Source organism: Cannabis sativa, chromosome 2 (assembly GCF_029168945.1).
Source record: "Cannabis sativa cultivar Pink pepper isolate KNU-18-1 chromosome 2, ASM2916894v1, whole genome shotgun sequence".
NCBI classification, from domain to species: domain Eukaryota; kingdom Viridiplantae; phylum Streptophyta; class Magnoliopsida; order Rosales; family Cannabaceae; genus Cannabis; species Cannabis sativa.
Window position 1 is genome coordinate 6,496,168 of NC_083602.1, and position 16,839 is coordinate 6,513,006.

The 16,839-nt window shown below is 34.0% G+C and overlaps 1 protein-coding gene across 1 annotated transcript; it reads left to right on the forward strand.

The window, feature by feature from the left end:
- The first annotated feature begins 3,928 nt into the window (after positions 1-3,928).
- Positions 3,929-8,397, forward strand: LOC115721411 (serine carboxypeptidase-like 51). The gene is made up of 13 exons (XM_030650700.2): positions 3,929-4,221; positions 4,341-4,435; positions 4,846-4,953; positions 5,061-5,301; positions 5,389-5,432; positions 5,531-5,598; positions 5,703-5,808; positions 5,939-6,150; positions 6,238-6,307; positions 6,418-6,468; positions 6,676-6,728; positions 6,836-6,968; positions 8,142-8,397. The coding sequence occupies exons 1-13, from the start codon at positions 4,092-4,094 to the stop codon at positions 8,205-8,207; spliced, it is 1,377 nt and encodes a 458-aa protein (XP_030506560.2). The 5' UTR covers positions 3,929-4,091; the 3' UTR covers positions 8,208-8,397.
- Positions 8,398-16,839: the final 8,442 nt, after the last annotated feature.

Genomic DNA, 16,839 nt, shown 5'->3' on the forward strand with positions numbered 1-16,839 from the left:
AAAACAACATAACAGAACAATTACAAATAATAGTGGAATAACTAAAAAATAACTGTGAACAGTGAAAATTTAATACACAGTATAAAACTTGCACAGTATTTTTGAAAAAAAATTTGCTAAAAAGAAAAAGTGAAAAATTTTAGTATGTGGTGTAAAAATCCTTTTTTATTGGAAAAATTATATAATCTGCTATTTTTTTTTTTGTAAAATATTTATTACTTTACGTTTAAAGTTTTTTTTTTATTTATATATATATATTTTTATGGTATTCTATAAAAATACACACACAAAAAAAGAATAAGTTGAAAATTACTCTTTTTTTATTACACATTAATCAAATATAACTCTAAGATTATTTTAATTGATAAATACCCTCTTTTATAATTAAAGTATTAAATATAACCTCACATAACTTATTAAAATTAAAGTTTTTAATGCACATAATATGGATATGACTTATAAAATTTGGTATAAATTAAAAAGTAACAAAATAAAGGTAAAAATTAAAATAGAAAATAAAAAATAAGTATATAATGTAATTTACTCAAAAAACAACAAGAAAACTATAAAAAATTAACAGAAAAACAACATCAAAACAACAACAATAACAACATAAAAAAATATAAACAAATAACAAAATATCAGCAACAAAATAACAAGAATACAATATAAAAATATATCAAAAGACCGTATTTTATGCAAATAAAATCTTAAAAATCATAAAAAAATTTAAAATTCTATACTACTGTATTTTTATAATTTTTTTGTTGTTTAGTATTTCTTTTGAAATTATTCCTTTTCTATTAGGATATTTTGCAAAATCTCAAAAAAAAAAAAAAATAAATAAATAAATATAATTGTATGAAATTTTAAATATTTTTACGGTTTATAAGTTTCTATTTACAAAAATTACACGATGTTCTCATTTTTTTTTTATGTTATAATGTTATTATTTGTTTGGTATTTATATGTTTTTTTCTAATTATTTTTATGTTTTATTAATATACCGTAAAATTGTAATCAAGAAAGATTAAAAAACTAAAATTTAAAAAAAAAATTGTAAAATGTAAAAAATAATTATTTAACTGTAAAAATATTACATTTTTGTCAAAAATAATACCTTTGTAAAATTTCCAATAATTATCGCATTAATTTTTCTTCGGTGTTTTGGATGAAGTTTATCAATTCAATTTAAATTCAAATGCCCCAAATTAAGATTTTGATTGAGTAGTAAGGACTAAGGATTACTCTAAGGCTATGTTTGGTGGGAGGGAGGGAGAGTAGGATGGATGGAGAGGTTAGAGAGGATGGGGAGTAAGAAGGATAGAGATGATTGTTAATTTTGGTATTAGGTGTGAGGTGGGAATGATGGAGAAAAAATTGATTAGTAAAATTATAAAATTATCCTTTTAAAAATAAATTTTATTATTTTTTAAGGGTAGTTATTGTATTTTGTAAAATGTATTTTGTCTTTTTTTTTACAATCTTTCTAAATTTGGAGGGATTAAATTTTGAAGGTTTGGAGGGAGAATGTCTCCCTCTTGCCAAACAAGTGATTTAGGCTCTCCTTCCATCACTCTCCCTCCACCTCTCTCCATCCACCCATCTCTCCCTCCTACCAAACATAGTGTAAGGTACAATAAAATAAAGGATTGCTATAAGTTAAGAGAATAAAGAGACAAAACTTACCGATTTTCAAAATGACAGAACCTCTTGTTGATTACTGATTATGGTCCATCTTTAGATCACACTGCATCAACTATGTTTTTTACCGGTATTGCCTCATCGATTAGGGCTAGAAGAAGGGAATCGACATTCTCTATTTGCATTTAAATTCAGAAACTACCCAATTATAAATGGTGAAATATGTTTTATACAAGTGAAATGGGAGAAGTCGATAGGGAATCGAAATTAAATGTGTTGTCATTTGTTGGAATATGTTTTACCAGGATCTAGATTTACTAACAAGTATGTTTCATTGACATCCTAATATGAATTTCTAAAACAATGAAATTAAACACATATAAAGTTTAAGAAAACCTTACATAGGGTGCAGCAGAATAATATGTCTCCTTCCGCTCAGATCTCTAACCCTTGTATCCTGTTTGTCGTAGAGTATTACCAAGATCTGAGCCCGAATGTCCTTCTCTTCAATTTGGATTTTTCACAATCTTCCCCACTATGATTGAGATACCACTTGTTGTGTGTGGGCACTCACTCTATCACTCAAGGTTCGAAAATTTGAAGAAGAAAAGATAGGGGAATGGTGGTTCGGCTATAGAAGGATAGTAGATGGCTCAATTTTTCTGAAGGAAAAAATTTCATCTCTCTTTAAGTGTGAGTCATCACTATCTATTTATAGGTAATTACTAGGTTTAGGTTAAGAATTATTAGGCATTAAAATAATGAAAATATTAAGTGAAAAAAAACTAATTAAGTGGCCGGCCATAGGTTAATGGGCACCACTTGGCGATTTTACCATTTTGTCATTTTTCCATCTTATTTTCTCAAAAACGCTAATTTTTTAATTCTAACCATTTAAATGCCAAAACTAATTATTTAATAATTAAAATTAATTATCAAATAAAATTGTCATTTAATATATTTATTAATTAGACATACATAATAAAGTCTTCCAATTAATAAATAAAACCTAGAATCTCTTTTCTTCCACAATTTAGCCCTTACTTAGTGAAAATTCACAAACTAGACATAGTCTAATTTTAGAATTATAATTATCTGAGTCTTACAAGCAGTATGGTCTCAATTAGTATGGGGACCATGGGCCTATACAACTAAGCTTCCAATAAGCTGAACTAGAATTTACCAAGTAAATTCCCTAACTTATTAATTCCTTGTTACATCAACTCATAGAACTTGTAGTTGCACTCTCAGTCATATAGAACGCTCTATATGTTTCACCATATAGATACACTATCAACATTTAACCATCGTTTTAATCTCAATAATCAAAGATCCTCTATAGATGATTTACACCGATTAGGAATAAATTTACCGTTTCACTCCTCAATGTATTTTATCCTTAAAACACTTAGTTTCCTGTAAATGATATTTCATTGAATATAATCACTGAAACAAGAGCTCTTCCATTTACCTCTATTAAGCCAAGCTCGAAGGAAATCATCGTTTCACTTCTAAGTACCTATAGAAAATATAGATTCCATATCTATGTTTAGCGCTCCCACTCAATCATGCTACCATGTTCCCAAAATGTACGTATCACCCTGACCAGAAAGTAGGTTTAACTAACAAATTAAAGAACATGAACAACACTCCTGAGATTGAACTTAAGCATATCAAGATTAAGATCTTTTGATCTAAGATTAACTAGTGATATTGACTTAGAAAGATACAACGGTGAGATTATAATATCTTAACCAAGATCAATATCGGTCCAGTCCAATGTATACTCTATACATTCGAAACTAGTATACTTTGCCAATGTTCTGGAAAGAACATAACACTTATGCAAAGTGTAAGTTCACTACATCGCTGATTATCACATCAGTATAAATCCAATGCACTGATGAAACAGGGACTTTGTCTTTCGAAGCATAATCACAATCACATTCCACTGTGTTGATATCACTGTAATTGTAAATGACTATATGTTCTGGACTTAACAGATTTTGTACATACATCAAACCATAAACATGAAAACTACATGTAAACATAAATAACTTCTAATATTTTATTGATAACAAATCAGATTAGATTGAAATGAGTTTTATTTAGGGCATAAAATCCTAACATCATTCCTACTGATTTCCTCTCAAATCGTTTTTTTCAAAAACTAGAAGGAAAGAACAGAGTTAACGAAAAAAAAAAAGTGTTAACGGGGTTAAAATCAATAATTGCCGTCAGCCAAAATTAATATATAAAATATTTACTGTTCCTTCCCCGTACCGTACTGTATTACTATAAAGAGAAGTTTTTATCCTTTTGGGAGCTTCAGTCACATAATATAATCACATATACATACATGTATATAAATATATATTGGTGTAGAGAGGTCATAACTTCATAAGTGGTTCTCATTATCTGGTTTTCTCATCTTTTTTGGGTTGAAAATGGCGAAGTTGTTAGCCTTTGTAGTGATGTTTAGTCTCTGCTTTCTTCCACTCATTCATGGAGGAAGAAAGATTCCAACAAGAACCCAAGATGGGTTTGAGGAATGGGGTTATGTTGAAGTCAGACCCAGTAAGCCATTCTTCCAAAGTTGATCACTTTTTTCAAATTTTCATCATTTTTCTTTTCTGGGTAAGAATAAAGATGGATTTTTTATTTTGAGAAGTGAGTATAGTTTGTTAATTTCTCAGAAGCCCACATGTTCTGGTGGCTTTACAAGAGTCCTTATAGAGTTGAAGATCCCTCTAAGCCTTGGCCTATTGTACTCTGGCTTCAAGGAGGACCTGTAAGTTTAATAACTCTTATAAAGAAAAAGTTAGAATAATTTGTGTGTACGTTTGTGTAGAGTGGTATAATTGTAATAATATTATAATATTATAACTAATTATCATGTAAAAATAAGTATTGTTTAGATAGTTACACTTGTCAAAATTAGGAACATAGTGAGTATGATTGTGTTGTGTTTGTAAGTATTATAATATTCATGGCCCTTTTAGAAAATATATATGTATGTGTGTATGATTGTGTTATGTTTGTATACATGTTTGTGTATTAAATGCTTCATTTATAATATCTTTCTCTAAGCCATATCAGTTACTTTCTCGAGAAAAGAGTTTCATTGGATGCTTTAGTTTTGAATACCCATATTAGAAGTGATATGAATCTGTTTCTTTGTTTTTCTTGAGAAAACAAAAGGGAGCTTCAGGAGTTGGAATTGGGAATTTTGAAGAGGTTGGACCATTAGACACAGGCTTGAAGCCAAGGAATTTAACTTGGTTACAAAAAGCAGATCTCTTGTTTGTTGTAAGTGGGGAATTATTGGTTTTAATCTAATCAATCTACTATGGAAAACTAGTATTAAAATGTGAATTTTGATTCTTATGATTTTTCTTCTGTGTTGTGAAATTTAGGACAATCCAGTTGGAACAGGATACAGTTTTGTGGAGGACACAAAGTTGTTTGTAAAAAGTGATTTAGAAGCAGCAGATGATCTGACCACATTGTTGGAGAAGCTCTTTAATGGAGATGAGAAACTTCAAAAGAGTCCTCTTTTCATTGTTGCTCAGTCTTATGGAGGAAAATTTGCTGTTACTCTTGCTTTATCAGCTCTAAAAGCTATTGAAGCTGGGAAATTGAAACTTAAACTTGGAGGTAAAATTCAATTCACATAACCAATCTTCACCAAGAATTAATATATATATATATATATTTATGTTGGGCTTCAAATTCAATATGCAGGAGTTGCATTAGGAGACACTTGGATATCTCCTGAAGATTTTGTGGTAAAGCTTTTATCTGAATTTTCAATTTCTTTTTTATTCTACAACTATGGAAATATTTTATCAAGTCCTTTCAATGTTGTGATCTGTTAAAAATACAGTTTTCATGGGGTCCTCTTCTCAAAGATGTCTCAAGACTTGATGACAATGGATTGAAGCAATCACAAAGGTTCTTTTTCATTTTGCTTCTTCTGTTTTCTCTTGTACATAAATTTTGAATTTTGGAAAGTTAAATTGTCTGAAATCTAACAAAAACCCCATTTCACAAAACAGTTTGGCTGAGAAGATTAGGCAACAAATTCAGCAGGGTCAGTATGAGGAAGCAACTGATTCATGGGGTGAACTTGAAGAGGTTATATACGCCAACAGCAATGGAGTGGTACTGAAATTTGCTTAGATTTTCTTTCCCATACTATGTTTAAGTAGTTGAATTGAGAATATAAATGTGAATCATTTTGTATGAGCATTATATGACATGGCCTTAATTGTTTTCTTGTGATCATTTTCAGGACTTTTATAACTTCCTATTGGATTCAGAAATGGACTCAGTCTCATCATCAACAACAGTACTTAAATTGCCAAAAGAGAGTGTAACAAAGAGACACTCAAGATATCTTAGTGTATTCAGATCTACACCTACACCTGGTGGTGATGATGATCTTGATGATTTGATGAATGGTGCCATTAAAAAGAAGCTTAAGATTATCCCAGAAAATGTAACGTGAGTATTTTACAATACATTCATATTTTATGATATAGAAGAAGAGTACAAAAAATTTGAGATAAGAAAATTGTGATTGGTTCATAGGTGGGGAGGCCAAGCTAAAGGCGTGTTTTTTGCTATGCAAGGAGATTTTATGAGACCAAGGATTGATGAGGTAATTAAGCAATGAAATCATCTTAAGAATAATAATATATATTTATATATTTATTGGTGGAGAAAAGAAAGATTGATTTTTTTGCTTTTGTTTTTGTTTCTTTCATACAGGTTGATCAACTCCTTGCTAAAGGGGTCAATGTGACTATATACAGTGGGCAAGTAAGTCATTTTCTTACTCATCTATAGAAATTGGGTTAGATCCCATTTGGAATTTTTTGCTTACTTGACAAATTGATGCATGATGATTTGGATGATATGAAATAGTAATGTACTCAATGAGATAAAGTCACTCGATTGGAGCTGGTACAAGTTTAGATGTACTAATATGACATTTTCTTATGAGATAATTTTGGTTGGTGTTTATAGCTTGATCTCATTTGTGCAACCAAGGGAACTGAAGCTTGGGTTAAGAAGCTCAAGTAATTTCTCTTTCTCTCTCTCTCTCTCTCTATATATATATATATATAATTATTATAGTTGGTGTTAGTGGTTTTCTTGCTTAATTAATATATTGAACATATTTTAGGTGGGAAGGACTCCAAACATTTTTGAGCAAGGATAGAACTCCTCTGTATTGTGGGAAAGGAGGCCCAACCAAAGGGTTCACGTCTTCACACCAAAACTTCCACTTCTATTGGATTCTTGGAGCAGGACACGATGTAAGTAAACTTTCCATATCACATTTACATTACCACTCAACTCAATGAACATTTTCTTTGTTTTTTTATTATTTTCCCATCCACTATTTATATTGTATCGAAATTCATTCTAGGAAAAAAAAACATGTTTTAGTTTACTACTCACTCACCTAACGTTTCTCTAAGGTATATATATAAATATATATATATATATATATATTATCATTTTTGTACGGTTGTGAATCCCAAAATAGGTTAGAAGGATAAGTTTTATAGTGAGTGAGTGGCTGAAAACCCTACTCCTCTTTACAATAAATTATTAATAAGATGAATACAACAAAACTTGCCCATGTCGGTACATGTTTTCCACATTTATATTAAGATAAGAGTATTGATATATATATATATATATATATTGTTACATGTAAAATAGTAGATAGTTTAATTGATCACCTGCTATCTTAAAATGTAATTTCCTACAACAAACATATTTTATATAGGACCACTACATAGTACATAACAACTAGGCTCTATAAGCAAGCAAACAAACAAGCAAGTAAACACAGTTAGTAGAACCTTGAGAAAAAAGAAAAAAAAAACACAGTTAGTAGTAACAATAAAGTACTATTTCAGGGTAGAGTTTAAAATTGTGAAAAAAAATTATGTCACCTTTTTCAATTATTGTTCCTCTTCAAGACAATTTTGGCACATATGTTTATGAACAATGGTCATTGACCAAGCATGCTAATGAAGATGATAATATTTATCTGTGTGTAAGAGCCACGCACACTCAATCTTTATAGGAGTGGAGTGGCCTATGGGCTATTGGGTATAGCCCACAACACTCATTCATGGCTATTGCATGCATTGGTATAATAACAAGTATCAGTGACAATTACATGTGAGAGAGAGAGAGATAATGAGGTGATGAGATCTGCCTATCCAAGTTCATATCTCATTGTCAGCCATTAATTATGAAAGTACTCAGTGTCCAAAATTACTTAATGTCAGTATCTTAACCTCTGCAATTCATGTTGTGTCATAAGGATAAATATTGAATATGAATCATGGGCATGGAGATCTTAACTTGTAAAAAATTTCTTCCTTATTGTGAAAAAATTGAGAATGTTATGATGGGGTGTGAGCCTTCATCATCTTGGTTTGAATTCAATTGATTTTGTTTTGTCTTTACAGGTACCTGCTGATCAACCATGTGTAGCTTTAGACATGTTAGGTCATATTACAAACTCTCCAAGGTAGATGCCATGGATAATGTAATCAAAATAAATGGGAGATTTCATCAAAAATAAATATATTAACAATTGGGACATTTGAAAGATAAGAATTTATTATTATTATTATTGTTGTTGTTGTTGTTGTTGTTGTTGTTTTTCCTCATTGATGAAATATAGTTGAAAGAAGGAAGCAAATCATTTTCTATTTTCCACTACTATCAATTTGTTATAACCTATTTTTTATTTTATTTTTTTAAATAAAATATCATAACAAATATGATTAGGCACATGGCAAGATAATAAAATATCAAAGTCAAAAGTTCTAAGGCTTAAGGCAAATAGGTAGCTCACCACCAAATTTTTAGAGCATCCAAAGATAAAACAAAGGTTTGTAAGAGAATGAGCAATAGAGTCATTTGCCTTATTACAATGAAAAATGAAAATAAAAAAAAAATTACACACATGAAAAATATCTTGAACCACGATTCTAAATTCAAATTGTTTATGATTTTTGCTCTGAATGCTTTGACAAACTCTGAGACAATTAGAGTTGATACAGTTCTTAAGAAGCTGAATCGAATACAAAGAAGCATGCCTTGAAGGATAGAAAAACCTTCAGCCAAATGCGGGGCAATGGAGGCCTTTAAAGGCATGGTCGAAGAATATCTTACTAGCCTCGACTGATCATACACGACAGTACCTAATACAAATAAATTCAGATTAGCATCAACAAATAAATTCACCTTATCATTAGCTAGCGAAGTCTCGTTAATAGTAGTACTCGACATAGTGGGGGAACTTCTAATATGGTCACTCTGAGAAGGTTGTTGAGCATCTTGATACCGCCACAGATAGTTCAACGCCCAAAAACTCACCAAGACATCATTAAGGAGTTTATTGGCATGCATAAACTAATTTTGTTTATACCAAATCCTTTAGCAAAGGACCAAAAATTCCTCCACCTCTTTCTTTCAAAGAATATCCATGAACCCAATAGGCACTTCATAGAAAGATGAAGCACCTCCCATCCGATCCAAACCTTTTTAAAGCCACTCATACTGAATTTTCTTAAGTCAACAACACGCTCAAAAATTATTGTTTCATTGTTTTGGCAACAAATAGGACAAACCAAAGGAGAGGAGAGCCCATGTCTTGACAAATTTTAAAAAATTAAGGGTTGCTTTCCAAATAAAATTTTTTACCTTAGAAGGGAGAGAGAAAGCCCACATAAATTTCCACCAAGAAAATTAGCATGAGGAAGAAGAAGCTTGGCCTAAACCCAAATCTTTTACCACACTCTAATAACCACTTTGAACATTGTAATGTCTAGACTTCGTAGAGTGCCAAATAAGACAATCCGGGAGCTCAGAGAAAGAAGAGTGAATAGATAACACCACCCTAGCTTCTGTCGAATCAAACAATTCCTCAATGAGAGGAACATTCCACAACCCCATGTCATTCTTCATATCACTAACCCGATTGTACTCGAAAAGAATAAGCACGACCAACATAATCTTTAGGAATTCTTGCATTCTCTTTAATACTAATAATATCACCACTTCCCACAAGCCATCTTGCTCAAACTTTTTAGAAATCACGATCCTATAACAGACTCTTCCAAAGAAAGGACACTCATTTAGAAAGCTTTACATCCACAACAATACTATTAAAATAATAAAATTCTTTCATAACCTTAGTAGCTAATGAACCAGAAAAATTATCATTACAACTAATCAGTATTTCATAATTATGCATTACTTAAGTGACCCAAAAATATGTTGGACACCACAACACGTGAAAAACGTAATTACTTTATTATTGTAAAAGTAATTACACCAAGATTTGAATACTTTTTACTAGATCACAATACACCAAACACTCACACTCTTTTTTATTTTATCACTAGACACCTTTACTACACACTTGTGTATAACTCACACTTTTGGGACACTTTGTCTTTAAACACTTATTAAGAACTCACACAATTTAGACTCTTTTACTCACACTTTGAACTCTCTTGCTCAAACTTGCATCTTACGCACACACCTCACTTATGTTTATAGGCTACAAAAGATGTATCAAAGGATTTCTAGATTTTTCTAATTTACTAACTAATTAATTACTTCTTACTATTTTCTAAACAACTCTAGAATTATCTAATCTTAGTTCTAGTGATTCTAAGTTTTCTCTAAAACTTTCTAGAGTGTTCTTGATTTCTCTTACAAATTTCTTAGAACATTGTAAAATATTCTAACATATTCTAGATTTGATAATGATTTTTAACACTCCCCCTCATTATCAAATATTTTTCAAGCTTCTTCTCGTTTGATAAGATTTAGTTGATCTCTGAATTTTGAAAATTTAATCGTACTTAAACTTTTAGTGAATATATCAGCAACTTGATCATCTGTGCCGATTTGTCGCATCTCTATTTTTTCTTGAAGTACTTTCTCTCTGAGAAAATGGTAATGCACCTCCACATGCTTTGTTCGAGCATGAAATACTGGATTCTCTGCTAGACGGATAGCAGACTGATTATCACAATAAAGTGGCACTGCAAAATCTGTGAATTGGTGTAAATCCTTCATTAGTTGCATCAACCACGTACTTTCTTGAGCCGCCATTGCTGCTGCTCTATACTCTGCTTCTGTGGTTGACAAAGACACTATTCGTTGCCTTTTGCTACACCAAGACACTACTCCAGATCCAATCTTGAATACATACCCAGTAGTTGATCGTCGGGTATCATGATCTCCAGCATAATCAGCATCGCAGTAGCCGATGATCTTAACCTCATCCCCTTTCTTATAGAAGAGACCATAGTTAATGCTATCTTTGACATACCTCAGTATTCGTCGTACTACTTCCAAATGTGGCTTCTTTGGTTGCTGCATATATCGACTTACTACTCCAACTGCATAAGAAATATCTGGTCGAGTCAATGTAAGGTAGTAACGGTGTAAGAGAATTGTAACATTAGGTATTTTTGCCACCAAAAATAAACATTAAGGATTTAAGTGTATAAAATTGGAAACATTAGGTATTTATGCCGCAATTTACCCTTTTCGTAAATATCTTCAATATTGTCCAGATCAGGACGAGACTTGGTATTGGCCATTTATTTAGGTCTATGAATACAATGACACAATCAGATTTGAGAAACTTTATGATTTGGTGTATGGTGATGACCATATGTCTACAGAGCAAAAATCATATATGTTCTTAGTAGAAGGCTAAGAGCTTAGAATACTCTTTAAGGGGGGAGTACTTGGTGTCAGCTCTCCATCACCCCCTGGCACCTTGGTGCTAAGTGAGCCACTACTTGTAATGCCCTGTTTCACAAGAACGCCACATGTGTGTGTTTTTTACAAAATTAATCTTTTATTAATTATATAAATATACAAAAAAAATTATATAAATATACAAAAAGTGTGTCTAACTAAAAATTTATTGTCAAAACAAACGCACAACTTTTATAAAAGGTATTTGTTAATATTTATGGGGACACCCTGCTACTAAAATATTTACATTCAGAACCAAAAGTATTTTTATAAAATAAGTTTATACTCCAAAAAACATTCAAAATGGGATATCATGTCCGCTGGGCCGTGGCACCGCGGCTGATATGTACACTGCTGGAGAGACCTCAAACTCATGGCTGCTCAACCTCGCCCTTTCTTTCCCTGCACCATTTAGCACCCGTAAGTCACAGAGACTCAGCAAGAAAAGTGATTAAATCCATAAACAGTATAAAATCTAATTAATCACACCATAACAGAATGTACGCAAATATAACACATCACACACTAACATGCTCATACACTTTTATATTGTTAATCACACAATATCGGTGCTTCATAAAGCACCCTTACCACTCGTTATTCACGAGCTACGTATGTCACTATCGTTGCCCGATATAGTGAACGATAAGTAAGAAACCTATCAGCAGTTTCAAGAGTAATTACTCATAACGGTAATGACCATTTCCAATCCTCGATCGTAATCAAGGCACAACAAACACATATCGTGATCTTAATCATAATTGAGACTATAACATTCATACTTGTTTAATCATAAACGGTGCGTAGCACTTTTCTTACCTCAATCCAGATTTCAGGCGTGCGGGCTGTGAGTAGAAACAGAGCTGGACAATCCCAGATCCTATGTCACGATAATAAAATTCGATAAATACCTTAAATTGAAATTCTAAAAACTAACCCTAATTCCCCAACCGAGCAAAACCTAACCTCCAACAAGCCCCAAAATAATCCACACAACAAATAAGAACCTAAATCAGATACTAGATACCATCCCAAGCAAAAATTGAGCCTAAAGAAAAACCCAAGAATTTTTCCTGCAGGAAAACCGATCGACCGGTTCTGCTGCACCAGAACCAACCGGTCGACCGATTCTGGCAGACCAAATATTTAAGGGGTTTCTCCCTAAAACTCGAACCAACACCCTTCTAAACTTGGTACACAACTCCAAAATAGTTTATAAGCGTACAAAAAAGGTATTAAATTCAACAATTTACCATAGTTCACTAATTTCTATCAATTACTATGTTAAAACCTAAATTGAACCCTAAAATGTCAAAATTTCCTACTACAAACCTAGCTACCACTAAAATTGTGACAGTCACTAGTCTCGTGATCCGTAAGGGGAAATACCGGGTAAGCTGTGCAATCCCACACCGCCTGGGGAAGGTCAAGTGGGATGATTCTGAGACTGTGTAGGTATGGGACTACACAGTTGAAGAGGGCTTAAATGGATTGATTGGTACTACCTATATCAACAAGGTGCATCTTGTTTTTTGGTAGCCCATCTCGAAAGAACTCCATAGTTAAGCATGCTTAGCCTGGGGCAATTTTAAGATGGGTGACCTCCTGGGAAGTTTTCCTAGGAAGCGTGCGAGTGAGGACAAAGCACGCTGGAAACACTCGTGTTGGTTTGTAGGGTCAGTCGTCAGTCCATGAAGCAGCCAGAGTGACGTACTCGTGTATAAAAGCCATTCATTCCGTGGGTGTAAGGACCCAATGGAGGCTTGAAGCGGGGACGTTACAAAAATCACCTAATCCCAACACCAACTTACTCTAATTCAGACCTATAAACTTAACCTTAATTCATTTTAATCCTACAGTCACAAAGTCATAAAACCCTAGCCTAAAACCAACCTAACAACTAGAAAAACTTAAGTCCATGAAGCAAGAAACTTACCCTTAAGCTTCTAGGCCGAATTTTGGATGAAGATGTGCTAGAAATCAAAGATAATTTGGTGAAAAATTCTCTAGTTCTTGGCTGGTTCTTAGATGCTTGAAGGAGAAAGGGAGAAGATGAGTGCAAAGTTCTTATCTTTTCTAACCATTTCCAACTTCACTATACTACTATCTATTATTATTTTTTAACTTAATAATGTTAATAAAGATCCACCACTAATACACATAAGACAAAAAAAAAAACAAACATCTAATTTCCTCAAACGACCATTTTACTCCTTAAGTAACCATTAAACCTAAATCACACAAAATAGTAGTTTGGTAATTCTAGCTAATCCCACCAAATCAATAACTTACAATTCTAAACTAGTCTAGAAAATACCCAATTCAATCCATTTGATATTGTCGTGACATCATCGACCACTCCGTCAAGTTCCCACAGTCGCCGAGCCCATAAACATTTTATTCCGAAAATAGTATACACGATACCCACATATTCCAATAAAATCTACGTAATTAATAAATCACGTTTTATTTAATCATTTATTAAACTCACACTAATTAACATAGTAAGATCATAATCTTACTTCATTATTAGAATAATTACATATTTAATAAAATATGCCCAATTAAATACCATATTATTCTCTAGGATATTACACTACTAGACAGTGGGACTAGTAGGGTGGGCATATGAGGACAACGATGGGACTGATATGTCTCCATGAGTTGGAATGCTCATGGACAATATCAGGCCGGCCTGGTAGTACGTCTAAGAATGCTGCCAGAGGTTAGTAGGTATGTTTCCATTGGCTTATCGGTATGCCACTAGTAGAGATTGTGGCCTAAACCTCCAAGAGACGTTGTGGTGTGCCTTAGCCATGAGTCTCGACACGAGATGACACATGTAGTCATTCGTGGGCTAGCTTGCATACGCGCATGGGACAGATGCACCATGTTAGAAAGAGATAGAGGTCAAACGTATATGCTACTAGTTTGGTGGCTTGTCTCGAGGGCCTACCAACATGTGTAGAGGCATGGTGCCTTGAGGATTGGACCATGGACATATGAGAGTCCTTGGGCGATGAGGGATATTATTCAGACAGTATCGAATGGAGCATGATTAGAAGCGTTGGCACGTCAGCTTAGTGTTGGCATCTTACCACACATGCTACCTTGGTCACGAGTGACTAAGTGAGTGTTAGTGCTGAGATTTTCCTTATCATAGTAGGAACATATGGACAGTGCAAGTATCTTGGCTAGAGAGCTTCGATTCATGGATGAAATCATGGATGCTTGTGAGCATGACTCGATAGGAGTTATTTGAGAGATGGAAGTGTGTACAAGGCATACGGTCGCGTGAAAAATGAGCCCATTATTACTCAGATAGTTGGAAGGATGACCTTGGCTTAGAAAAGTCAAGGTGCCACACGGGTGTTCCACTGCCTGAAAATGTAACCCCGTGACAATTGGTATCAGAGCCAAGTTTATCTCATTAGGAGGTGAACCTGGTTGGCCTATTATAGGCCTGTGGAAGGATTGAGATGGTCTGAATGCTGGAATAAGATGTCATTGAGCTAGTTAGTCTTCTAAAATGGATTAGTAGACCGAGATGGAGTTGAGACTGAGTTGCTTTTCTTCATGGGAATACTAGACATCCTAGAGAGGAGACATGGATGCTTGCTTCGAACTAAGTTCAGATATGCTAAAAAGACAACTACCACGTGCAATTATAGAGAGGCGCAACAAAATGCTTGAAACTCATTGGCATAGTACAAGGTTTGATTGGCTTGTCCATACTGTATGCTTGGTACACTAGGCTGAGTTTTCCATAGTGACATCGTAAGCTGCAAGAGGCACTTTTGTTACAAAGGAAGCTTGTTGGCAGGGGTGTGGAAGTATTGCAGGGGCCGTTATATTCTTATAACTCACGATAGTGGTCAAGAGTTGATGATCGAGATGGTTCAAATTGGGATAGGCATTGAATGCTTTAATTTCTACATGTGTGTGTCAAGAGGGAGGCACATGGAGACCAAGGGGCAGATGCTGCAATTGTCAAAGGATGATTGTACTTAGAGGTGTTTGAATGTAACTTTTATTTGATCCATAGGGGAAGCACATAGACAGTTGAGTGAGATGTGTTGGCTTGGAAAAGTGCCAGTGGGCGTAAGCCATACAATGACATTGTTAGAGATGCAGAGTTATGGAAAGAAGGCATCAAAGAAGCCATCAGTGCTAAGAAGACTGAGCACAAACATTACAATGGTGCTAGAGTTTGAGTGGAGGCCAGAGGGTTGTGCCGGTAGACTTAGTAGTCATGTGAGCTTGCAAAGGTCAAGAGAGGTGCTAGAGTTTGCATGAATGCTAGAGGGTTATATCATTAGAACTTAGTACATCGAGGGATCCGGAAGGGCGTGATGCTAGTGCGAATCAGTTGGATGATCGATAAGGCTGCTATATGAGATAGTTGACTCAAGAGTCACATCCTGCGGGATGCACTTGTAGATGGCATGGTGTGCATGAAGAGTTGGGCGGTCAGGCATTTGCGTGTGGGCATGTTGTTGAGGATGCCAACAAATGAAGTGGGGGAAAGACATCACGGTTCACTTAACAGACTAGGTATTCATTATAAGCATCAGGATGAGCATCATAGAGATCGATTATTGTCAAGGATGTAGAGTCAAGAAGACTCAGGACACAGGAAATGTCAGGTATCTAGGGTGAAAGTTAGTAGGACTCAGGTACTAAGATAACACCATGGCAATGTTGGCCTAAGGTGAAAGTCAGTAGGACTAAGGTACTAAGGCAACATAAAAATGTCGAGGGGTGAAGAGTCAGAATGATGGAGGCATTAGTTTAACATCTTCATCAAAGTGACATTTGGAATGGAGGGACCGTATGCGAGTATGAGGTTAGCTTGCGAGCTATACCTTGAGAGGTATTCCTCTAAGAGAGAAGTTCTTCCCTAGTTGAAGAGGGGGAGCCCACTAATTCATATGTTTGAAGAATCAAAGTACTTGTTCAGTTTTGGTGTGTGAATCCAGAGGGAAACACTACAATAGATGGGTTGCTCAGTGTAAAGACTTGCATGGTTGCTGCAAGCTACAAATAAATATTATGCATGGGCGTAGGCTGAGATCAAGACTGAGCTAGTTTGTGGCATGTTATGGGCATGCTTTGTGTTTATGGAAACACAGGTGTTGTATGGGACACTGTAAACCAAATGGTTCAGAGAGCATATACTGATGGGAGATTGCAGATTGGAATGACTTCAAGTCTTAAGAGTAGGACTTTGTGTTATCAAGTTTGTCAAAAATTAGCGAGTCATTAGTGTTGGGTTTTATGCCCTAAATAAAACTCATTTCAATATAATCAGATTTGTTTATTAATATAGATCAGAAATAACATTTAATGTTGCATGGTTCACATGATTTATTTCAT